The 24,980-nt window shown below is 38.3% G+C and overlaps 3 protein-coding genes and 2 pseudogenes across 3 annotated transcripts; 2 read left to right on the plus strand and 3 right to left on the minus strand.

Moving 5' to 3' along the window:
- Nucleotides 1-61: 61 nt before the first annotated feature.
- On the minus strand, nt 62-994 carry LOC102265671 (olfactory receptor 5M10). Its single transcript, XM_014482829.2, has one exon. It carries the CDS (start codon nt 992-994, stop codon nt 62-64), a length of 933 nt encoding a protein of 310 aa, XP_014338315.1.
- Nucleotides 995-5,316: 4,322 nt separating this feature from the next.
- LOC106701527 (tigger transposable element-derived protein 1-like) lies at nt 5,317-6,654 on the plus strand (annotated as a pseudogene).
- Nucleotides 6,655-7,495: 841 nt separating this feature from the next.
- On the minus strand, nt 7,496-8,392 carry LOC102267941 (olfactory receptor 5AP2-like; annotated as a pseudogene).
- Nucleotides 8,393-12,909: 4,517 nt separating this feature from the next.
- On the minus strand, nt 12,910-13,828 carry LOC102267661 (olfactory receptor 5AP2-like). Its single transcript, XM_014482828.2, is given in 2 exon segments — nt 12,910-13,096; nt 13,098-13,828. Coding segments are annotated over 2 exon segments (918 nt in total).
- An 8,964-nt stretch (nt 13,829-22,792) lies between these two features.
- LOC102265388 (olfactory receptor 5AR1) lies at nt 22,793-23,725 on the plus strand. Its single transcript, XM_005909406.2, has one exon. It carries the CDS (start codon nt 22,793-22,795, stop codon nt 23,723-23,725), a length of 933 nt encoding a protein of 310 aa, XP_005909468.1.
- The last annotated feature ends 1,255 nt before the right edge of the window (nt 23,726-24,980 follow it).

Genomic DNA, 24,980 nt, shown 5'->3' on the forward strand with positions numbered 1-24,980 from the left:
TAACACAAAGTTGTTATGGACACTTAGTCATATCAAGTGAACAGATGTTTAAACTGCAATTTTATGAAAGATTTCTCTTAATCATTTGCTGCATGGCTTGGATCACATCCTTGTTCCTCATACTGTAGATCAATGGGTTCAACATTGGGCTCAAAAAACTATAAAAGACTGCAAATATTTTAGACTCCTTTACAGACTTCTCAGTTGGAGGCCTCAAGTACATGCAGAAGAGGGTTCCATAAAATAGAGTGACTATTGCCAGGTGGGAACCACAGGTAGAAAAGGCTTTGTGCCTGCCTTCCACAGAATGGATCTCCAAGATAGATGCAATGATGAAAACATAAGACAGGAGAATGATGAACAAAGAGCTCGAGAGAGTGAAACCAGCAACCACAAACATTGCCATCTTTTTGACATAGGTGTCAGAGCAGGCCAACATTATCAGAGGAGGATCAGCACAGTAGAAATGGTTGATCTCAAGGGAGTTACAGAAGGACAAGTGAAAGGTCAGCAGTGCCTGAGAGAGACCATTGAAGAATCCACAAGTATAAGGGACTGTGACTAGAAAGATGCAAACGTCCTTGGACATCCTGGTGCTGTAATATAGAGGGCTGCAGATGGCTACATAGCGGTCCAAGGCCATTGAAGCAAGGAGATAAAACTCAGTGATCACCAGGGCAATGAAGAGAAGGCACTGTGTGAAGCATCCAGCATAGGAGATGGTCTTCTGGTCTGAGAGGAAATTGTGCAGCATATTTGGAGTAACATTGGAGGAATAGCAAAGGTCTACAAAGGAGAGGTGGCTGAGGAAGAAGTACATGGGGGTCTGGAGGTGGGGATTGGTCCTGATCAGCATGATCATGCCCAGATTCCCTGCCAGTGTGACTAGGTAGATCACCAGGAACACCCCAAACAGGGCCTTCTGTAGCACTGGGTCATCTGTGAGTCCCAGGAGAATGAATTCAGTCACTGCAGTGTGGTTAGGGGAAGACATATTCTCATCCCTTAAAAACTGAAAGTGGTAAAGTGAAGAATTCTATCTGATCCTGATTATGCATTTATTCCATTCTTTTGTCATTTACTTTTGACCTATCTCTCTATAAGGAAATTACTCTTCTCAACCAATGCATCAGAGCATCTATGTAAATATTTGCACCTTATCTCTTTGAGATATATTTTTCTATATATATACTGGAAGCACACACTCACAAACTCACACATTCTCTTTCTCCTTCTTATTTGTAAATCTTGTATACACATATACAATTAAACCTGTTTTCTTGGAAAACTCCATATTCAGTATTTTTTTTTTTCAAATTCTGTGAAAAAGAAAGCCAAAAGAATGAAAACCAGGTCTGGAAAGCAGCAGGTCAGTGGCATCATTCAAATGGACAAATGAAGGATGCCGAGTTTCTATGGTCCCTGCACCTCTGATACACTATTGTTTTTGACACACATTAGAAGACATGTTCAATCCAGCATTTTCTCCTGAAACCCATATTATCTAGCTTAAATTCATTCAGAAGACATTTAATTAGTAGATGCATCTCTTGACATATGGCTAAGAAGGTACAGAATGAAGAATTGTTCTTTCTGCTTTTTAAATTCACCCACTCATTATTTATGGAGGCATTTTTTTTTTTCTATTCTAGCTTCTGGGGTTACATGAGTGAGCAAATTACCTATCCCGGTGAACCATATATTGTAAGAGAGGTAACAGATATTTAGCACATAGACAAACGTTTACCGCAGTGTGTCACTTAGAAGAAAACACTATGAGGAAAATTAAAGGTGGAGTGCTTTTAGATGGCCATTCAAAGAAAATCTGAGGGGGCAGAATTTGAACAGTAAATAAAGAATTCAAATACCTGAAGAGGAATTTGTTTCCATTATTTTTTAAAACTGACACACCTCTGAATATATTTGTTTAGGAAAACACATCAGGATAATATTTAAATGTAGACTTAGCTCCCAGCTGGAATTATCATTTCTGGTTTTTGTTTTTGTTTTTTTGGGAAAGTAAGATATGACTGGAAGCATTATGCCTCAAGAATCTCACCTTAAGGCTTTTTAAATTTAGTTTTCACATACACATCAGAAAAGCCTGTATATAATACTTGATTTTTCAGAGATGCCATGAAATATTAACATTTGAATAGAAAGTATATATGATGAAAATAATTTTTTCAGTACTGGTGAGAATATTAATTTTCACACAAAATAAAAAACATATTTTTAGTGAACAAATGTAGAAAATGACTTACGTGTAAAACTGAATTACTATATTTTCTAAAACAGGTGGGAAGATTTATAGTGTTTCTTAGGAATATTCCCTAGAGTATTTTTTTTTAATTCTTATAATCCAATTAAGATAGATTTTGTTCCCTCAAGGGCATAACCTTAATTTCATGTTTTGAGATCTTTAATTTTCCTTCAAGACCAAAATCTGTATGCAACATCTTTGTATGCTGCTTTATACTATGTGGCTGAAATCTTAGGCAAAAATAAAGAAGTTCACCATCACTTTTAATAGTATGAATGGACAAAAATATGGTTGGATGAATTTTGCATTTTTTGTGTCTAAAAGTGACTGAGAACCAGGATCATTCATAAAATTGATGTATCACAAAATTGGTGATTTAAGAGGAAAGGTCAAATATGAGTAAAGAATATCTGAATGTTGTTTGATACTGCATTTGTTAGAGAATAAAGGAATCCATAGATGGTCTCAGTAGCCTCTATCTTTCAGGGCATTGATAACTCCAGCCAATTCAATCAAAGGAATTAAAGTAGAGTCTCATTAAGACAAGAGAGGCATCTCTGATTGTTTTAGATTTCCAAATACTGGGTTATAGTCTGAGAAATCAGTCAGTGAAATAAAGCTGTATATCATTATAAAAATGTATATTGTCATCAACTTAGCACATTAGGAGAGATTTGAGCATAATGGTGTATTTTTCAGATTGGGGTCAAAAATATTTATTTATCCCAACATTTTCTGTTTTACCTTGATTCCTTGAACAAATTAAATAAAATTTTAAAGTGTAAAATCCTAAATATTCCCATGAAATAAAATTTTCTTATATGATTGTAAGGCTAATTGTAGAATAGTAGAGCTCTTATTTCCTGACCCCTTAATGTAAAGATTCCTTATCTTGCATAAAGATACTTGAAGGTTTGACCCTTCTTTAAGCTGAATATCAGCACTGGTTTCCTAAAGTACTTATATATGTATGTAAGTACATTCTGATATGGGCTTCCCTGGTGGCTCAGATAATAAAGAATCTGCCTGCCAAGCAGGAAACACTGGCTCAAGCCCTGAGTTAGGAAGATCCCCTGGAGAAGGAAATGGCAACCCACTCCAGTGTTCTTGCCTGGAGAATCCCATGGACAGAGGAGCCTGGTGGGCTACAGTCCATGGGCACACAAGAGTTGGACAGGACTCAGTGATTAAACCATCACCACCACTACATCCTGATATACTTTAATATAGAATAATGTTGTAATAATCATAATATTTACAAACAGATTTTTCCAAGAAGAGGTAGGACTAACTCAGTAGCAATTGAACAAGTAAGAAAAAAGTAGTGAATTAACTCTGGAAAGGCAAAATAACAATACTTTTCAGTATGGGATCATTTGATCAAAAGTTCATGCATAAGAAGTAAATGCTTATTTATTTTACATGTATAACAACAAATAATACTGGAGGGCACAGAATTTACCTATCTACCATTGATACTGGTTAAAAGAAGGATTTTCAGCATTCTTATTTTATTTTCCTAGAAAGCCTTCAGGAGATTCTATTTAATTTATATTTGAAGACACAAATGCCTTAGTTAATATCACTCTGCTTCAATTGCAATGACCAGTTGACACGTGTCTGCTAAAAGAACACATAATTGTTTTAGCTACACAAATGTCAAACAGTCAGATAATTGAAACTATCCCACTGACTCTGCTATTTGTGTTCTTATGATTATTTAATTCACTATATTTTTGGTTATGGCAGATTCAATAATATACTGGAAGTTCTAATCTATGTAATAAAAGTGTATTGATTGAAAGGGGAAAAAAATAAAAGCATCCTATTCATAGATCGCTTAATAGTTTATATGCTGCTGCTGCTGCTAAGTCGCTTCAGTCGTGTCTGACTCTGTGCGACCCCAGAGACAGCAGCCCACCAGGTTCCCCCGTCCCTGGGATTCTCCAGGCAAGAACACTGGAGTGGGTTGCCATTTCCTTCTCCAGTGCATGAAAGTGAAAAGTGAAAGTGAAGTCGCTCAGTCGTGTCCGACTCTTAGCGACCCCATGGACTGCAGCCCACCAGGCTCCTCTGTCCATGGGATTCTCCAGGCAAGAGTACTGGAGTGGGGTGCCATTGCCTTCTCCGAATAGTTTATATAGAATCTCCTTTTAAGATACACAAATAAAATGTTAACTAGATTTATTGTGGTGATCATTAAGTTGTACATCCCATTTTTTAATATGCAGAAGAAAAGCTAAGCCTACATAGTGGAAGGTCACAAGGTAAAGATCAATATGCATAGATTATTTATATTGTTATGTAAAAGCCAACCATAACTAGAAAACAAATGCTTCTATATATCACTTGGAGAAGGCAATGGCACCCCACTCCAGTACTCTTGCCTGGAAAATCCCATGGATGGAAGAGCCTGGTACGCTGCAGTCCATGGGGTCGCTAAGAGTCGGACACTACTGAGCGACTTCACTTTCACTTTTCACTTTCATGCATTGGAGAAAGAAATGGCAACCCACTCCAGTGTTCTTGCCTGGAGAATCCCAGGGATGGGGGAGCCTGGTGGGCTGCCGTCTATGGGGTCAAAACAGAACCAACGACTGAAAATAAAGCAGCAGCATATATCACTTATAATAACATCAAAAGAGTAAGCCACTTAAAAATGATTTTTTTATAAAACTTCAAGAGTTACATACTGATAACCACAAAACATTGCATGCATAGAGAAATTAAAGGAGACTTAAATAATGGAGAGATATATCTTCCTTGTGGATTGTAATATTCAGTAGTTTTAAGTCCAATATTTTTAAGTTACCAATTTGTCTAAAATTGATCAATGGTTTTAATGCCAGTTCAGCTTGCTTATTTTTAATAGACAAACTGATTCTAAGGTATATAGTGATTATTTAAAAAAAAACATTCTTAAATTATCCAAAACAATTTTGAGACAGAAGAAAAATCTTTAAATGATTTACACTATCTAATTTTAAGAGTTAGTAAGGAACTACAGCACTCAAAACAATAAATTTAGCTACTCTGAACAAGATATTTTCAATATGGGTGAAACGGCTTTATATTGGAAGGAGATGTTATCTAGGACTTCCAAAGCTAAAGAGAAGTCAAAGTTTCAAAGGACAAGGTTTGCCTCACTTCAAACCTTCAAAGGATTGACTGACTCTCTTGTTAGGGGCTAATGTAGCTCAAGGCTTCAATTGAAGCCAATGCTCATTTACCACTTTGAAAATTCTAGGGCCCTTATGAAGTATGCTAAATCTACTCTGCCTCTGCTCTATAAATAAAACAACAGTGTAAGATGATAGCACATCTGCTTACAACATGCTGCTGCTGCTACGTTGCTTCAGTCGTGTCCAGCTCTGTGCTACACTATGGACTGTCGCCTGCCAGGCTTCCTCTGTCCATGGGATTCTCCAGGCAGGAATACTGGAGTTGGTTGCCATGCCTACTCCAGGGGAATCTTCCCGACTTAAAGTTTGAACCCACGTCTCTTGTATCTCCTGCATTGACAGGCGAGTTCTTTACCACTAGTGCCGCCTGAGAAGCATGGTTCACTAAATATTTTAAGCTCACTGTTGAGATCTACTGCTCAGAAAAAAATAAAATAAAAGGAAGAAAATAAGATTTCTTTTTAAAGTACTATTACTTATTGACAATGCACCTGTTCACCCAAGAGTTCTAATGGAGATGTACAACAAGATATGTGCTGTTTTTATGCCTGCTAACACAACAGAGCAATCACATTCCCCATCCATTCTGCAGCCTACAGATCAAGATATCATTTCAACTTTCAGATGTTATTATTTTAAAAATATGTTTTGTAAGGTTATGGCTGTTGTAGTTAGTGATTTCTTTGATATCTGGGCAAAGGAAATTGAAAGCTTCCAGAATGGATTCATTATTGTGAATGCCATTAAGAACATTCATGATCCATTTGGAAGACGTAAAAATACTAACATTAACAGGATTTGGGGTAAGTTGTATCCCACCTTCATGAATGACTTTGAGGAGTTCAAAATTTCAGTGGAGAGAGTAGCTGCAGATGTTGTGGAAATAGTAAGAGAACCTTATTAGAAGTAGAGAGTGAAGATGTGACTGAATTGCTGCAATCTCAGGATAAAACTTTAGTGGATGAGGACTTGCTTCTTGTGGATGTGCAAAGCATATCGTTTCTTGAGATGGAATCACTGCTGATGAAAAATGTTGTACAGATTGTTGACATGACAACAAAAAAATTAGAATATTACATAAACTTAGTTGATAAAGCAGTGACAGCCTTTGAGAGTATCAATTTGAGCTTTCAAAGTTCTGCTGTGGGTAAAATGCTGTGGAACAGCATTACATGCTACAGGCAAATCTTCTGTGACAATGTCAATTGATGTAGCAAACTTCATTGCTGCATTAGTCCACATTTTGAGCAACTGCCACCCTGAGCAGTCAGCAGTCATCAGCAGTAAAGCAATATCCTTCACCAGTAAAATGATTGTAACTCACTGAAGACTAGATTTTAATAAAGTATTTTAACTAAAATATATACGCTTTACACATAATGCTGTTGCATACTTAATAGACTATAATATAATATAAATATAACTGTTACATGAGCTGGGAAACCAAAAAATTGTGTAATTTGCTTTATTATGCCATTTATGTATTGCAGTGGTCTAGAACAAAGCCTACACTATATTTTAGGTATGTCTATTTTGGGTTTTATGCTTCTAAATAGGGAGTTGAACTATGATAATTTGTTTTTTCAAGCATATACGTTCTCTGGAATAAATGAGATTTATATAGAGCAATCATATTCCTGAGGATGCTTGGAATATTTGGTCCAATTCCACTAGTAGAAAAAAAAAGCAAAAACAAAACAGGAAACCTCGTGACAGAATGACATGGAGCCAGAGTAAACACATGTGGATTTGACCATTTCTAAGTTCCCTCTGAGCCCTAACAGCCCACGCTTTGGCAATTCTAAGTACAGAAGCAAAAAGAGAATGTTTTAAAAAGGGCTGGTACACTGGGATGACTCAGAGGGATGGTACGGGGAGGGGGGTTCAGGATTGGGAACACGTATACACTCATGGCAGATTCATGTTGATGTATGGCAAAACTAATACAATATTGTAAAGTAATTAGCCTCCAATTAAAATATATAAATTTAAATTAAAAAATTTTTTGCCAAAGGAAGTTTTGACCTCCTTATTTCTCAGACTTATCCTCTCAGATGAGAGGATTTAACATGAGAATGACCACCATATAAAACACAGACAGCACTTGGTCTTGAGTATCTGGAGGTCCAGATACTTGAGTATCTGGAGGTCCATTGAGTTTCTGGAGCTGGGGTGCAGATACATGAACAGGATTGTGCCAGAGAAGATGGTGACCACCATCAGGTGGGACGCACAGGTGGAGAAGGTTTTGTGCCTCCATCAGCAGAGCGGATCCTCACGACAGCAGTGAGGATGCAGAGATAGGAAGTGAGAATGGTCAGGAGGCAGCTCAGCTCATTAAAACTGGCAAAAGCAAGAATGACAGCTTCATTGACACGAGTGTCTGAACAAGTGAGTTTCAGGAGGGGTGGAATGTCACAGAAAAAGTGGTTGATGACACTGGAGTGGCAGAAAGGCAGCTGGAAGGTGAGGCAATGTGAATGGCAGCATTTATGAAGCCAGTGAGGTATGTGGTCAACACCAGTAGGACGTTAAGTTGGGGGGGGACACAGTGGCCGTGTAAAGGCGAGGTTTGCAGATGGCCACATAATGGTCATAGGACATCACGGTCAACAGGAATCCCTCAATGCCAGCAAAAGAACCAAAACAGAAGAACTGAGTGGCACATTCATTGAATGAAATGACTGAGTTCTCTGCCCAGAAATTTATGAGCATTTTAGGGGCAATGACAGAAGAGTAACAGAAGTCAACAAGGGACAGGTTACTGAGGAAAAAATACATTAGCATGTGGAGATGTGAGTCAATCTTGATTAAGAGGATCATGCCAAGATTTCCAAACACAGTGATCATACAGATGACTAGAAATACCATAAAAAGAAGACTGTAGCTCTGGATGATCGCTGAACCCCAGGAGAATAAATTCAGTCACTGTCGAATGGTTGCTCATCCCTTTGTCTCAGAATGGATGATTTGCTTGCTGAGATAAGAAAGAAATTGGTGATATAAATTATGAAAAAAAAAGAAAATCAAACAGTTTATTCTCTACTATAGAATTACTTCTAAAATGTCCAAAGAACATGTGTATTAATGCTTTTTATTTTTTTAACTGCAGAACAACAAAAAGATTTCTTAAGTGAACTCAGCAACTTTTATTTTAAAATGAGCATTTATCCATGCATGTGTGAAATTGTTGATAATCAGCCCCTGCTTGTCTATATCTTACCTTACCTCCCCAAGTTTTTCACCTCTTCCGTTGACATTTTTGCCTTCACTGTCTATCATCCAGTTCCTTTACATTCTCTTTGGCAATGAAATGTAAGACATACTTGGATATATAATAAATACTTTCTGAATTCAGTTTGGTTTTTTCCTGTTTTCTCTTAAGCCCACTCTAATCAAATTTTCACTCCATCACTCCACAGAAATTGTTCTTGTCGAGGTTATTAGGGTTCTTTATGCTGCTAAATTCAGTGGTCAATTCTCAATCTTCATCTTTTTGATCTATTGATAATATTTGGCAGAGTTAATTGCTAACTACTCCCTGAAAAACTATCATCTCTTGTCTCCCAGGACACACCATTCTGAGTTTTCCTCCTACCATATGGGCTGCTCCTTCTCAGCCTTCTTTGTTTATTCCTCTTTTCTCTGACTGTTAAGATTGGAGTAGCTCAGAACTCATTTTGTGTTCTTCTTCTATTTTTTTTTCCTATTTACACTCTACCTTCATGATCTTATTCAGTCTCATGACTATAAATACTATCTATATATTTACAACTCCTGAATTTATTTCAGCCCCGACCTCTTTCCCAAATCCTAGACTTATAATGCAATCACTTACTCACATTTTCATACTAATATCAAATAATGACTCAACCTAACTCAAAGCTGATTTGCTCATGTCTTCCTTTAATTTTCCCAAACATAACATTCTCTGTCTCAAGTCAGTGACAACTCTCTACTTCCATGTGTTCAAATAAAGAATAAATACAGGCAAATAAATATTAAAGAAATTGTTCTTTTCTTTCTCACATACTATGTAACTAGTCTATCAGATAATCATGTTGTCTCTATTTTTGAAATGTCTACGTCAACAAGCCAACTTTATTTATTTCTACCATTAAGGCTCAAGTCAACATCATCTTTCACCTAGATTACTACAATAGTCCTTTAACTGACCGTTCTTTCTCTAAAATCAGTTAAATTCCACCCTATAAAATACCACTTAAAAAAATTCACAGCCATTTTGTAGATCTCTACTTTATACATATAAATATATATACATCTATCTATATGATATAAATTATATCCTATATGACATATATGATCATATATGTGTGTATGTGTTTACATATGTTTATGTATATAGATATATAGATATATAGATAAAGGCTGACAATTGCAGTAGTTTCTCAAAGTGTGCATATAAGAGCATAAAATAATTTTATTTAATGTACTACACAGTGTATTAAATATGCCAAGTGCCTTGGCACTCTTTCTGCACAAAATTAATTAAATTTCCCTGCTTCATACATGAGAAGGCAATGGCAACCCATTCCAGTGCTCTTGCCTGGAAAATCCCATGGACAGAGGAGCCTAGTGGGCTGCAGTCCATGGGGTCGCACAGAGTCAGACAAGACTGAAGCGACTTAGCAGCAGCAGCTTCATACACACACAAAAACACACATATATACACAGAGAGATGCATGTGTACATGTGTGTTTGTATGTGTATGAATAGGTTGAATATTCTATAAAGTCCTCATCTCTTATTAGTTGTCCTAAACTTCTTTCTTCTAAAAAAAAAATTGTGTTAGTTTAGTTGCTAACCTTCAATTCAGTGTTTCAGACATTGCAATTTAGAGACATAGTGTTTTTAACATTTTTATTTATTGATCTTAATTGGAGGATAAGTACTTTACAATATTGTGATGGTTTTTGCCTACATCAATATGAATTTGCCATAGGCACATGTGTGTCCCCTCCATGCTGAGGCTCCCTCCCTGTCAACCCTATCCCTCCAGGTTGTCACAGAGCACTGAGAGGCTTTTGTCTTAATTCCTTGAATGCTTTTTGAATCCTCTTTGAAGCTTTCTATATCTAACCAGTTAGAGATAAATCAAATCATCTTACCTGCTGTCCTTAAGACATACTCACTGAAAGTAGTGGTGTTTATAAGTTTAGTTTTATTTATTGCTTTTTGGAGGAATACAATTTTTTTCCCCTACAGTGTGAAATTTATAGCTTTGATGAAAATGGAAGTGGCCTAAGGAACTCAGCTGTGACAGACTTAAGATATGGTTAATTAATTCAACAAAGAATATAAGATGCTACTTCTGAATTTGAGGCTGAGGGTCAGATTATTAAGGTTGTGATGATGCTCTTGAGATTTAATCATCTTTGCAAAACACTAAAAAAATGAAAGCCTGAAATATACTAACCCAAAATTAAGACATCCACTTTTTTTTCACTGAGATAATTGAACTATTTTCTCCCCAGGGAGTCACTTATACCTTTGTGAATAAGTTAGGCATTTGAAGTACAAAATGTATTTTATGGTCTTAAGACTCCATTGTGAATAACACTGAATTAAATTAAATGATATAAAATTTATTAGGTCTTGCCTCAAAAATTCACAATTCCACTGAAAATATAATCCATACTCATATCTATTTTAATAGGCAAGAATACTGGAATGAGTTACCATAATCTACTCCAATTGATCCATCACTCCCGAAACACCTTCCTGAAATTTCAGTTTTTTCTCTCTTTTTATTTGCTTACTCTGTTCCATGTATAATTTGTTCCCTTACTATTCTTTTAACAAACCAAGGAGGATCTCACCTCAGGGCCTTTGATTCACCACAGATATTCATGCAATGTTATTCCTATGCAGGACTTGCTCAAATGTTATTTCCACAGGTTGCTCTACTCCCATACAACCCTTTTCTCTCACTTTAATTTATTTAAAGCACAACTCTTATCCATGTCACACACATGCATCCCACACAAACAGGAGCAAATGCCTGTGCACACATGCATACACACTTTGCTGTTGACAATAAAGTCTTCCTCACTCAAAAACAAGTTTAATGAAATCAATAATTTTGTTTTCTCACGTGGTGTATCTTCAGCATGTGTTATCTGCTGAATACATTTTTCCACTAATGTCCTTGAGAGAAACGTTGGTTAATAATTAAAAGTGGAATTAACAGGAGATTGGAGGGTTGTTCCTGGGGGATAAGATGAGTTACCTCCTCCTTTGTGGTCTCTAACAAACCTTTTGGGGATGAAGTGGTCTCATTTGGAACATTGGTATTCCACCTTCAGGTCTGTAGTGGAGACTGGGATGGAAAGACATAGGAAACAGACATTTAGCCGATTTGAAATTATTTCTTCAACATATCATCTCATGAAAGACAGTTTTTTCCCTGTTGTTCCAACATTGACAGCCCTGACCCCACTACAATGAGCAATAAATAAATAATTGTGTTTGATAACTGTTTATTGAAAATTATGTGAAACTTTGGCTGGGCTACAGATAAAAAGTTAGAACACTTTGACTTTGAGATTACTACACTTAAATATTTCAGTTAATTCACAAAGTCAGTAAACTATACCCCTATTATTGCTATGGCATCCTTGTTATTAAACAGCTAAGACTTTCTTCTATAGTATTTGTTACTATTGACATCCATGTGAATGGAAGAGTGTTACTATTTACAATAGATGCTGTGATATACTACCCAGATTGGACTTTCAGTATTGAAGTATTTACTTCCCCAGCTTCCTAGGGCATCGACAGCTCACACCTCATAGCTGAGCTCTACTCTTGGAATATCCCTGCTGAAAGGCATTGTCATTCTGAAAGTTAGACTGCTTCCAGTGGGTGACCCATATCTAAAGCAGGTTATTATGGAGGTATAAATACCTGTTCAAATTTGAAACATCTCTGAGAAGGATAACCTCAGCTCCAGATCTCCACATGGAACTGGCTGAATACTCTGTTGCAATTTCATCACAAATTAGTTTCTTCTACCCAATCCGTTTTCCCTTACTTCTTTATCAGTATTGTTTCTGGGAACACTATCCAGTAAATTTCCTAAATACAAATATCTGTCTCAGAGTCTATTTTCCAATATCCAATCAAAGTCATATATATATATATATATATATATATATATATATATATATAATTAAGAGTGAAAAAGCTCAAATTTGACATTGAGATTTAAATCTAGGCCAGCCAATTCCAAGTATTTTGATATTTTGCCAGACACTGCCTTCCTTCACTGTATTGATTCATACTATAGGCTAATAAATACACATTTAGGACACCAGGAATTTAAGAATGCATCTCATTTTACACAATATACTTTAACACAGAAAAACAGTTCAAGCAATTAGACAATACAATTAACATGAAAACATTCTTATTCCACATAATAGGGTGATATGTAACATGGCTTCACAGTATCTGTTGCTGTAAGATCTTCTTTAAGGCCCCTTTCACATCCTTATTTTTCAAACTGTAGATGAGGGGATTTCGCATAGGGATCACTACCGTATAAAAGACAGAGACAATCTTGTCCTGCTCCATTGAGTAGCTAGTCTTAGGACGCGAGTACATGAAGAAAATAGTCCCAAAGAATATGGTGAGAGGCACAGGTGGAGAAGGCTCTGTGCCTGCCCTTCAAGGAGGTCATCCTCAAGATGGCAATGAGGATGCATAGGTAGGAAGTGAGGACGATCATAACACAGCCAATGACAGTAACACTGGAGAAAGCCATGATCACGATGCCATTGATGCGGGTATCAGAGCAAGAGAGTTTGAGCAGGGTTGGTGTATCACAGTAGAAATGATTGGTCTTATTTGAGCCACAAAAGGACAACTTGAAAGTCATTCCTGTGTGTATGGCTACATTTACAAAACCTGCTAGGAATGAGGTAGCTGCTAGCAAGAAGCAAATTCTCCCAGACATGAGAACTGGATACAGCAAAGGGTTCCAAATGGCTACGTAGAGGTCATATGCCATCGTAGCTAACAAGAAGCACTCAGTCCCCAGGAAGGAGCCAAAGAAATAGAACTGGGCAGCACACCCAGTAAAAGAATTGGCCTTGCTCTCAGCCACAAGGTTCACCAGCATCTTAGGAGTGACAGAAGAAGAGTAAGAGGCATCAACAAAGGAGAGACTGCTGAGAAAAAAGTACATGGGGGTGTGGAGACAAGGATCCATCTTAATTAACACAATCACCCCCAAATTACCCACCACGGTTGCCATATAGATCAACAGAAATAATCCAAAGAGGACGACCTGTAGCTCTGAATTGTCTGAGAGTCCTAAGAGGATAAATGCTGTCACTTCTGTTTGATTCCTGGTTTGCATCTCTTTCATATATCTGACACGGGCTGCAATAAGAGAAAAGATGGAACATGCTATTTGGTCAGATGAATACATGACTTTTGGGGTTCCCTGCTGGCTCTATGGTAAATGAGCTCGCCAATACAGGAGCTTCAAGTTACATCCTTGGGTGGGGAAGATCCCCTGGAGAAGGAAATGGCAACCCACCCCAGTATTTTTGCCTAGAACATTCCATGAACAGAGGAGACTCATGGTGAAGCTGAAATGCCAATACTTTGGCCACCTGATGCGAAGAACTGACTCATTGGAAAAGACCCTGAGTCTGGAAAAGATTGAAGGCAGGAGGAGAAGTGGATGAAAGAGGAGGAGATGGTTGGAAGGCATCACCGACTCAATGGGCATGTGTTTGAGCAAGCTCCAGGAGTTGGTGATGGACAAGGAAGCCCGGTGTGCTGCAGTCCATGTCGCAAACAGACATGACTAAGCGACTGTATGGATGTGAGAGTTGGACTGTGAAGAAAGCTGAGTGCCGAAGAATTGATGCTTTTGAACTATGGTGCTGGAGAAGACTCTTGAGAGTCCCTTGGACTTCAAGGAGATCCAACCAGTCCATTCTAAAGGAGATCAGCCCTGGGTGTTCTTTGGAAGGACTGATGCTGAAGCTGAAACTCCAATACTTTGGCCACCTCATGCAAAGAGTTGACTCATTGGAAAAGACCCTGATGCTGGGAGGGACTGGGGGCAGGAGGAAAAGGGGACGACAGAGGATGAGATGGCTGAATGGCATCACCGACTCGATGCACATGAGTTTGGGTGAACTCTGGAAGTTGGTGATGGACAAGGAGGCCTGGTGTGCTGCAATTCATGGGGTTGCAAAGAGTCAGACATGACTGAGCGACTGAACTGAACTGAACGGAAGCGACTGAACTGAATTAATATCAATCTTTTTTAAAAAAAAAAAAACTTAAAACAGAAGATCAAAGTAACTCAGCACCTGTGCTAATATTGATGTTAAAGGATCTACTGAGCACAGCTTGAGGGAAGGGTGGCAGGATCTGGTTCCATTCTTACAGACACCACTGTACAAGAAGTGCCTAGTCATGCTCAAATCTGCTCAGTTTCCACTGGGACAGGGACTCAATACTCCAATAAGTAAAAAGCCTGGCATTTTTATACAGTACTGTAATACTTTCAATGTATCACTGCACCCATTATCTTATCTAAACCTCACCACAATTCAGTGAGGGAGATAATCAAGAATAAGCCCATGAGTATTAAGAAGATAATCTTTTTTTTTATTTTATTTTTAAACTTTACATAATTGTATTAGTTTTGCCAAATATCAAAATGAATCCGCCACAAGTATACATGTGTTCCCCATTCTGAACCCTCCTCCCTCCCTCTCCCCATACCATCCCTCTGAATGGCATTGAAACATGTAAAATATCATGTAAGAAACGAGTTGCCAGTCCAGGTTAGATGCAAGATACTGGATGCTTGGGGCTAGTGCACTGGGATGACCCAGAAGATAATCTTTCGTTAGGTGAGGTCAGTGAAGTATAGGAATGTCTCAGCTAATCAGTGGTGAATGCTGGATAGAGCATAGGTCTCCTGATGCCACATTATTTTTTTCCTCAAAACTACACTGCCCCTCTTCTGATTTCACTTGGCAGATATTCAGCCTAGGTCCTTGTCCTTGGACTAAAGCTAGTTTGAATTTCACAGAAGAGCATCTTCAGCAGGTATTAAAAAGAAGGAAAGGGTCTTTTCCTCTCATCTTCAACATGAAAGCTTCCATGAGAGTACTTTTCCATCAGAAATAGCAGAGAGAATAAAATGCTCTAGAAACGTGTGTGTGTGTGTTAGGCACATAAAGAAAGGCAACAATGTGTAAAAATAGCAAGTACTAAATTAGGTGACTCATTCCCTATGAGCTACAAGCTCTGTGTTAAGTATGTTTCCTGCATTATTTTATTTAAATTCTATGAGGTAGGTGGTATTATAGTCCTCTTTTTGCACATGAGAAATGAGAGGTACAAAAGATTGGTGACTGCTGCTCAGAGTCCCATAGATCGCCTATGGATGTCTAATTTACATCCAGTCAGTGAAGTTCTCCTTCTCTTAACATTCAAGGTCATTTATAAGGACCTTGTCAATAATAGGTGTGAGCACTAATATACATAGATGTTGATATTGTAATTCTCAGAACTGTATTAATACATTAGAATCCATTTACCTACATTAGGAAAAAAAAAGTGTATATCTCCTAAAAAGAAAATAGAGTGGCTGAAAACTGCCTTTTTCAGAACTCACTCTCATTAATTTGTCTTTTAGCAAAATACCATTTATTTTACATCTAGCATTGTAAATTACATGCCTCATTCTCTCATCTTCCTTAGCAAATACATTTCTTGTTCTTATGAAATATACTCTTTCCCCCAACTGAGAGTTTGCAGTCAACCATTTAGTCCAGAGATTCTTCATCTGGGTTTTCAATTTCTAAGAGTTTGTGAAAATAATAGTAAGATTTCCTTAAAATCTCAGGTGTTTAAAAAAGCATTCAAGTCATATATTATTTATTCTTCTTAGCTTTCTCCTAAAGACTAAGAAATTTTGTGTTGATAAAAATGGACAGAGCAGTTATTTAACATACTTTCTTAGTCATTTAGTATTCTTGGAACCTTGGGTCTGTGGGTAATTGGAGAAATTAACAAGATGGTGAATTTTTCTTGAGATCAGTAAGCTACATGGTACACAACTTTAATATTTTTTTCTTACCTTTCTTAATTGGTTGACTTCTACTTGATCCCTTTGCTTGTTCTTATCCAATGCCCAAATTCACCAGAAAAAGAAAATCAGGAGGCAAGAAAACATAAAAACTTTTTAGAAAAGTTTCCTCTAATTGTCCCAGGTTAAACAGTAGACACAGTTGTAAAGGACTTTAGACACCAACCATTACAGAGATGAGAAAACTGAAACACTTATACCTTTCCTGTCATTAGAGAATCTCTCACATTCAGCAGAGACTGAGTCCTCCTTATTTTTACTTTTCCTTTAAGGTAAGAATACCAATGTGTTAAAATGTAAAATACATTTCAAAATATAGAATACATTGCTGCAGTATATTTGTAATACTGTTTGCAGCTATTTCCAGTTGGAGAGTCCCTAGACCAGAGTCTGGAGTAAGCATCCTGACATTTTAAATAGGATATATTTCTTGTTCTTATGGCTCTGGGGACTGTGTTCCCCATGTCATCTCATTTTAATATACTTGTTTTTTTTTTTCCCCTCTGCAACTAAGGGACTCACATGTCTGTTTCATGTTCCTCTCCTTTACCCTTGGGATACCTGGGGCTAAATAGAATGAATTTTCAGATGAGTAGTCCTAACCACTGTTTTGATTTTTTTTTTTTTTTGATTCATTGCTTCATTGCTATGTCAGACTTTCACTAATTGTCATGAGCAGGGACTGCTCTCTCACTGCAGTACTTCTCATTATGCAGGCTTCTCGTTATTGTGGTCTTTTGTTGCAGCACATGGGCTCTGGTGTTTGGGCTTCAGTAGTTGTAGCTCACAGTCTCCAGGGTGCTGAGTGCTGAGGCATAGGCTTAGTAGCTCCAGCACCAGGTCTTTCTGGCATGTGGGATCTTCCCAGACCAGGGATCTGAACCCATGTCCCCTACACTGGCAGGCAGATTCCTAATCACTGAAACACCAGGGAAGCCCCGCTAATCACCATTAAACACCCTTTTATTGTCATCCCAACAGTTAGTGGTCTAGTCCCCTTGGGAGCATTACAAGTATCCACAAAAGAGCAGGTTAGTTCAATCTCTGATCTTGCCTTTTATAAGGACTTTGGGTACATAGGGGAAATTATGCTACCTGACTCACTGTAATGGACTAATTGAGGGAGGTAAAGGATCCATATGCAGAGTATATGCAGAGTACATCATGAGAAACGCTGGACTGGAAGAAACACAAGCTGGAATCAAGATTGCCGGGAGAAATATCAATAACCTCAGATATGCAGATGACACCACCCTTATGACAGAAAGTGAAGAGGAACTAAAAAGCCTCTTGATGAAATTGAAAGTGGAGAGTGAAAAAGTTGGCTTAAAGCTCAACATTCAGAAAACAAAGATCATGGCATCCAGTCCCATCACTTCATGGGAAATAGATGGGGAAACAGTGGAAACAGTGTCAGACTTTATTTTTTTGAGCTCCAAAATCACTGCAGATGGTGACTGCAGCCATGAAATTAAAAGACACTTACTCCTTGAAGAAAAGTTATGACCAACCTAGATAGCATATTCAAAAGCAGAGACATTACTTTGCCAACAAAGGTCGGTCTAGTCAAGGCTATGGTTTTTCCAGTGATCATGTATGGATGTGAGAGTTGGACTGTGAAGAAGGCTGAGTGCTGAAGAATTGATGCTTTTGAACTGTGGTGTTGGAGAAGACTCTTGAGAGTCCTTTGGACTGCAAGGAGATCCAACCAGTCCATTCTAAAGGAGATCAGCCCTGGGATTTCTTTGGAAGGAATGATGCTGAAGCTGAAACTCCAGTACTTCGGCCACTTCATGCGAAGAGTTGACTCATTGGAAAAGACTCTGATGCTGGGAGGAATTGGGAGCAGGAGGACCTGCCCCCATCGACCTGACTCGATGGATGTGAGTCTGAGTGAACTCCGGGAGATGGTGATGAACAAGGGAGGCCTGGCATCCTGCGATTCATGGGGTCTCAAAAAGTCGGACATGACTGAGCGACTGAACTGAACTGAACTGAAAGGGAGCCAGCAAGAAAAAGGATTGACCTGACTTTCAGTCGTGGGTATCTATCACTGATTGTGTGATTTTGGATAATGCATCAAACCTCTTTATATATCAGCTTTTTCATTTCTATGTAAGAATACTGATACCCACCTCATATATTGAATCTGTAGATAAATGGATGAATGCATGTGAATTGTTGCATCAAATACATATAGACAGCTGACTGATAAGCAAGAGTTTTCCCCACCCTGACTCTCCTTCCTACTGTCTAGAATAAGAAATAGTTATCAGTGTATGTAGTCTAGATTGATGCTTACAAGTTTCCCATCACCTAAATGTATCTTGCATATAAGAGATACAGAGTCTCAAATAAATTGATCAACATATTACAATTATTTATATAATCTATGTCACTTTGAGAAGATATCCCAATTAATTTCTCTCATTACAATGTAATCAATGTAATTTGCACTAAATTCTGGGGGACACAAAGACTTAAAAGGTACATTGCTTTATCTCTAGCAATTCAGACAATATTTGCATTATTTTGGTTAAACCTTAGCCTTTTTTTAGAGGGAAAATACAGTAGGCTCCTATCAACACAGAGTCTGAAACATAATTGGCAAACAATGAAGTTTACTTAATAAGTAAATAAATAACCTTTCTTCAATTAATAGTGAGTTCATTATTATACAGGACTGTGAGTGGAAGCTGGAAGAAAGATCACACGGCACTAAGAGATCAATGGTAAGGGATATAGGACTAAAAGAACCCTAGGTGACATCACAGTGGTGGAATGAGACCACTGAACAGCACAGGAGTAATTAATCATGGACAGGATAGGGGACATGTCCTAGTCAGCCCAAGCTGTGAAGCAGAAAGTCTCAAGGAGCTTCAGAATAAGAAAATAATTAATTTCTAAACCCAGTTTAAGTGTCATTCAAAGAGGCACCAGACAGGGACTTCCCTGGCAGTCCAGTGGATAAGAATCCACCTATCCAGGGGACATGGGTTCAATTCCTGGTCAGGGAACTAGGATCATACATGCCCAGAGCAACTAAGCCTACCCTCCACAGCTACTGGAATCAGCTGGCCTCAACTACTGAGCCCATGTGCCACAACGAGAGTCCATCGCTGCAACGAAAGATCCCACATGAAGCAACAAAGACTCTACATGCTGCAACTAAGACCTGGCACAGCCAAATAAATAACTATCTTAGAAAACAGACAGCATTTTATCTCCCTAACCAAGATGAGAACCATCAGAAGTTAGGATGCAATGAGAGCTCCATGGAGTTTTCTGAGAATTCACCTTGGAAATAAGAATGTGAGATTGGCACCATAAAAGAGAAACCACTGACAAGTTGCAACACAGTTTTCATGGAGAGCCATGGGACTTTCAAGTCCAAAAAACAAGCAACTACCATTTACTCATCAAAAAATAGAAGTAATGCTGACTAACGAAGATATGACTTTTCCTCATATGACTTTTCTGATCTCAATCATGGTACCATCAGAAGATTCAATTGACCAAATAAGGAAATTACCCTGCAGAATCTCTGATGAATAAATGCTCAAAAAGTGTTAATTTTCTGCAGCCCATTTTTTTTTTCCTTTTCCTATCCACTAGTCTCTCAAAAAAGATCAATCTCAAAAATTTGGATTTTGTTGTTGTTGTTGTTGTTAAATTTCAGTCTTTTATTCCAGATTCTTTCACATTAAATAGAGAAGTATAGTTTAAATATGAGATGGTTGGATGGCTTCACTGACTCAAAGGATATGAGTCTGAGCAAACTCAGGGAGATGTTGAAGGACAGGGAAGCCTGGCATGCTATAGTCAATGAGATTGCAGAATCGGACATGGCTGAGTGACTAAACAGCAACAAACTATGGCCACTCTGTATAGCGTGGAAAGTCTCATCCTCTTTGAAGTGACTTCAGCCATCAGTAAGCAGAACTTTCTAAATTACAGCCAAAATAATATCATGAAGGCAGTTTGGGGATTGTAAAAACAGTGCAGGTAACATTCATCATTGACTCAGTTACCACAACTAGAGAGGCTGAAAAAAATTCCCTTGTGTTTCCTTCTTTTATCACTAAAGTTGAAGGGAGAGAGAGTGAAATTCCATAGGGAATGGTAGTTCATCAAATCATTGAGTCTCCTGTGAGTGCAAAAACCATTTCATCATATTTCCTCTGGGAGAAGTGATGACTGAAACTTAAATATTTTCTGCAAATAGAGCAAAAGTGGGATGAGCGGATGGCTCAGGGACAGCAGGAGGGAGATTGCTCATCTTGGGATTCTTCTCAGAATATTTGTTCAGCATAACTCAGTAAGAGAAGAGGAGACATTGGACCTCTCCCCAAAGGTAAAAAACAAACAAACAAACACAAAACCACACAAGTTAGTCCCATGTCAGCATGTTTGGGGCTAAAAAGAAATATGACCTGTTCAGAATGGAGTATTATGCTACTAAGTGCTCCTTTGGGCATGGATTTCCTTGGCATCAGGTCCATGCCATCTTAAAGTTTACAAAAGAGATATAGACCATGGGTTTGACTTTTAAATGTCTCACTCTAAGTCAGAATTTAAACTGCTAGAATTGGAAATTTCGCAGATAAGGAAGCTGCATCTCACAGCAATTCATCAAGTTCAAACAATTAATTTAGTTGATGGTGGTATTACTATCAATCACACCAAGATTTAGCTTATTATGAATGTGTGCATACTGTGTGCTAAGTCACTTCAGTCATGTTTGACTCTCAGGATGCAGGACTGCATCCTGCCAGGCTCCTCTGTCCAAGGGATTCTCTAAGAAAGAATACTGGAGTGGATTGCCATGCCCTCCTCTAGGGGATCTTCCAGACCCAGGAATTGAACCCGGGTCTCTTACATCTACCTGCATTGACAGGCAGGTTCTTTACCACTAGCACCACCTGGGAAGCCCATTATGAATAACCACACCCCAGTGAAAGATGCACTATACTTCTCTACTTTCTTGAGCAATAAACCAAATAGAGTAGATTCAGTCTGACTTCTTTCAGGTTTACATCTATATGCACCCTATTTATTTCTAAGTTCATATTTTGGTTTAGTTTGGTTTACTCTTGCCCATTCCCTTCTTAGAATTTTTCAATGGACCAGTTATCCATAAAAACAGAGAAAAAGTTTACCAACACATGCTCCTTTGTGTCCATAGAGATGGATAACACTTTCCCTATTCTCCCAAGAGAGGAATCCTTGAATCTTAACTCTGAGTTGAAGCTGTTGGCTAGGCAATAAAATCGTCCAAAGACACAGCAGTGTCTTCATCCTTGTTATGCTCCATGCCAAAATCCTGGGTGCTTCTAAAGATCAGAGAAACCAAAGAACTGATTCCATGCCCATGAATAATAGGCAAGACAGGAAATAAAGAAAGGTGGGCACAAAAGTAAAGATCTATAACCTCCATCAAATCACATATACACAGAAGATGACAAAGTGAAGTAGATTCTAGAGTCAGATCCAGCTCTGCTACTTACTGGCTCTTGATTGTACGGAAGCTACTTAGTATCTAGCCTTGCTCTTTTCAGATGTAAGATGGAGATAATGTTGGCACCTACTTCATAGAGCTGTGATGAGGATGAAATTACATAATGTGTAGAAGAAATGAAAATTCTGGCATACAGTTAGCATTCTGGCCTTTTAAAAATTATCATTATTCACTGCTTTAATCTTGTATTGCTCACCCTCTGCTCCAAGTATTTCACTTTCTGTGTGTGTGTGTGTGTGTGTGTGTGTGTGTGTGTGTGTGTGGAGAGTGGGGTGGTATGATGTGTTATGTCCTGAGACTCTGGGATCTTTTTGTGTGTGTTTGTGTGCCTATATGCAATGAGAGTTAATGTTTGCTGTCTGCTTTGTTTTAGAAAGAAGAGGCACTCAAAATTATTCTTTACTAATTAATTAGGTATATATTCACACCACTCAGGTCAAACATTTGGTACTATGTGGTAAATGACCTCAGAACACCAAGGTTTTTGGAGAAGAAGATTTGCCATCCCTAAGAGGCTAACATCTTCTCCTATGTTGACTGAGTTCCTGCAGGAAACCCATGGCCATCACCTTCACCAAAGTCATTTGATTTGCCCTGTGGATCACTGAGTCTAATTACTGGGAGGATTTTTAAGAATCACCTCAAACAATAAGCCAAATCCAGACACACATAAAATTGAAAAGATGGATAAAGAAAACCACTCAATGGTGACTGAGTTTATCTTTATGGGCATCACTCAAGACCCTCAGCTGCAGATCATCTTTTTTGTGATCTTCCTCTTGGTCTACCTGGTCAATGTAGTGGGGAATGCTGGGATGATTATCCTGATCATAACAGACACTCAGCTTCACACACCCATGTATTTTTTCCTCTGCAACCTCTCTTTTGTCGACCTGGGCTACTCCTCAGCCATTGCCCCCAGGATGCTGGCTGACTTCCTAACAAAGCACAAAGTCATCTCTTTCTCCAGCTGTGCCACCCAGTTTGCGTTCTTCGTAGGCTTTGTGGATACTGAGTGCTATGTCCTCGCTGCCATGGCCTACGACCGCTTTGTGGCCATCTGTCGACCCCTCCACTACAGCGCTCTCATGTCCAAGCGAGTCTGCTTGGCTCTCATGCTGGGCTCCTACCTGGCTGGCTTGGTGAGTTTAGTCGCCCACACTGCCCTCACTTTCAGTCTGAGTTACTGTGGTTCCAACATCCTCAACCACTTCTTCTGTGAAATCCCACCACTCTTAGCCCTCTCTTGCTCAGACACCTACATCAGCGAGATCTTGCTCTTCAGTCTCTGTGGCTTCATTGAATTCAGCACCATCCTCATCATCTTTATCTCCTATGCCTTCATCCTCATCGCAATCATCAGAATGCGCTCAGCTGAAGGCCGCCTTAAGGCTTTCTCCACCTGCGGGTCTCACCTCACTGGTGTCACACTTTTTTATGGTACAGTCATGTTTATGTACCTGAGGCCAACATCCAGCTACTCCCTGGATCAAGACAAATGGGCCTCCGTGTTCTACACTGTTATCATCCCCATGTTGAATCCCTTGATCTACAGTTTACGGAACAAGGATGTGAAGGCTGCTCTCAAGAAAATAATTGGAAAGAAACCTCAATAATATTAATCACAAAAATGAAAAAAAGTATTAACACAGGTAAATAATAGTGGTAGAAGGATGTGGCAGGAAATAAAAAAAAATTCTAGTAACTTTCTCATAAGCCCTACAACTTACCAACTATTTGCTGAGTCAATCTTCTATTTTTTTTTTTTTTAAGTTGAGGTATAGTTGATATGCCATTTTGTATAAGTTTCCATGTACAGCATACTGATTCAAAATTGTTAAAGGTTATACTTATAGTTATTATAAAATACTGCCTATGTTCCTTGTACTGTACAAGATATTCTTGTAGCTTATTTATTTTTTATGTTTGCTATATTGACTAGTTTGTTTTGTTTTGTTAGATTCCACATATAAGAGATATCATGCAGTATTTGTCTTTCTCTGTCTGACTTAATTCACTAAGCATTATATCCACCAAGTCAATCCTAAATTCCTAAGGATTTTCAGTAATCTTTAACTCTATGAGCTGAAGAAAAGATAAACTAATATTTTTGAAAGTCAAGCTGAGAAAGATGCATTAGGTTTTTATTTTTTAAAAAATTCTTATTGGAAGATAGATCATTTTCAATGTTGTATTAGTTTCAGGTGTACATTAAAATGAATCTGATATACATATATCCACTCTTTTTTAGATTATTTTCCCATATAGGTCATTAGAGAGTATTGAATAGACCTCCCTATGCTATCCAGTAGGTCCTTGCTAATTATCTATTTTATATACTGTAGTGTGTATGTCCGGAGAAGGCAATGGCAACCCACTCCAGTACTCTTGCCTGGAAAATCCCATGGACGTAGGAGCCTGGTAGGCTGCAGTCCATGGGGTCTCAAAGAGTCGGACACGACTGAGAGACTTCACTTTCACTTTTCACTTTCATGTGTTGGAGAAGGAAATGGCAACCCACTCCAGTGTTCTTGCCTGGAGAATCCCAGGGATGGGGGAGCCTGGTGGGCTGCCACCTATGGGGTCATGCAAAGTCGGACACGAATGAAGCGACTTAGCAGCAGCAGTGTGTATGGCAATCCCAATCTTCCAATTTATCCCTCCTCACATTACCCACTGACATACATGTTTTTTTTTTGTTTGTTTGTTCCTGTTTTTGAAATTGGCTCACAGGTTGATTTGAAATGGAGACAGGACATGAAAGATGAAATAAACAACCAATCACTCTAAAGAATATTTTTTTCAGAGTCAAGAAGAATGATAGATTCAAATGTTGAAAATTTCCCTACTGTGAAAGGAAGTCAGAGAAAA

Source organism: Bos mutus, unplaced genomic scaffold, assembly GCF_027580195.1.
Source record: "Bos mutus isolate GX-2022 unplaced genomic scaffold, NWIPB_WYAK_1.1 CTG254, whole genome shotgun sequence".
NCBI classification, from domain to species: domain Eukaryota; kingdom Metazoa; phylum Chordata; class Mammalia; order Artiodactyla; family Bovidae; genus Bos; species Bos mutus.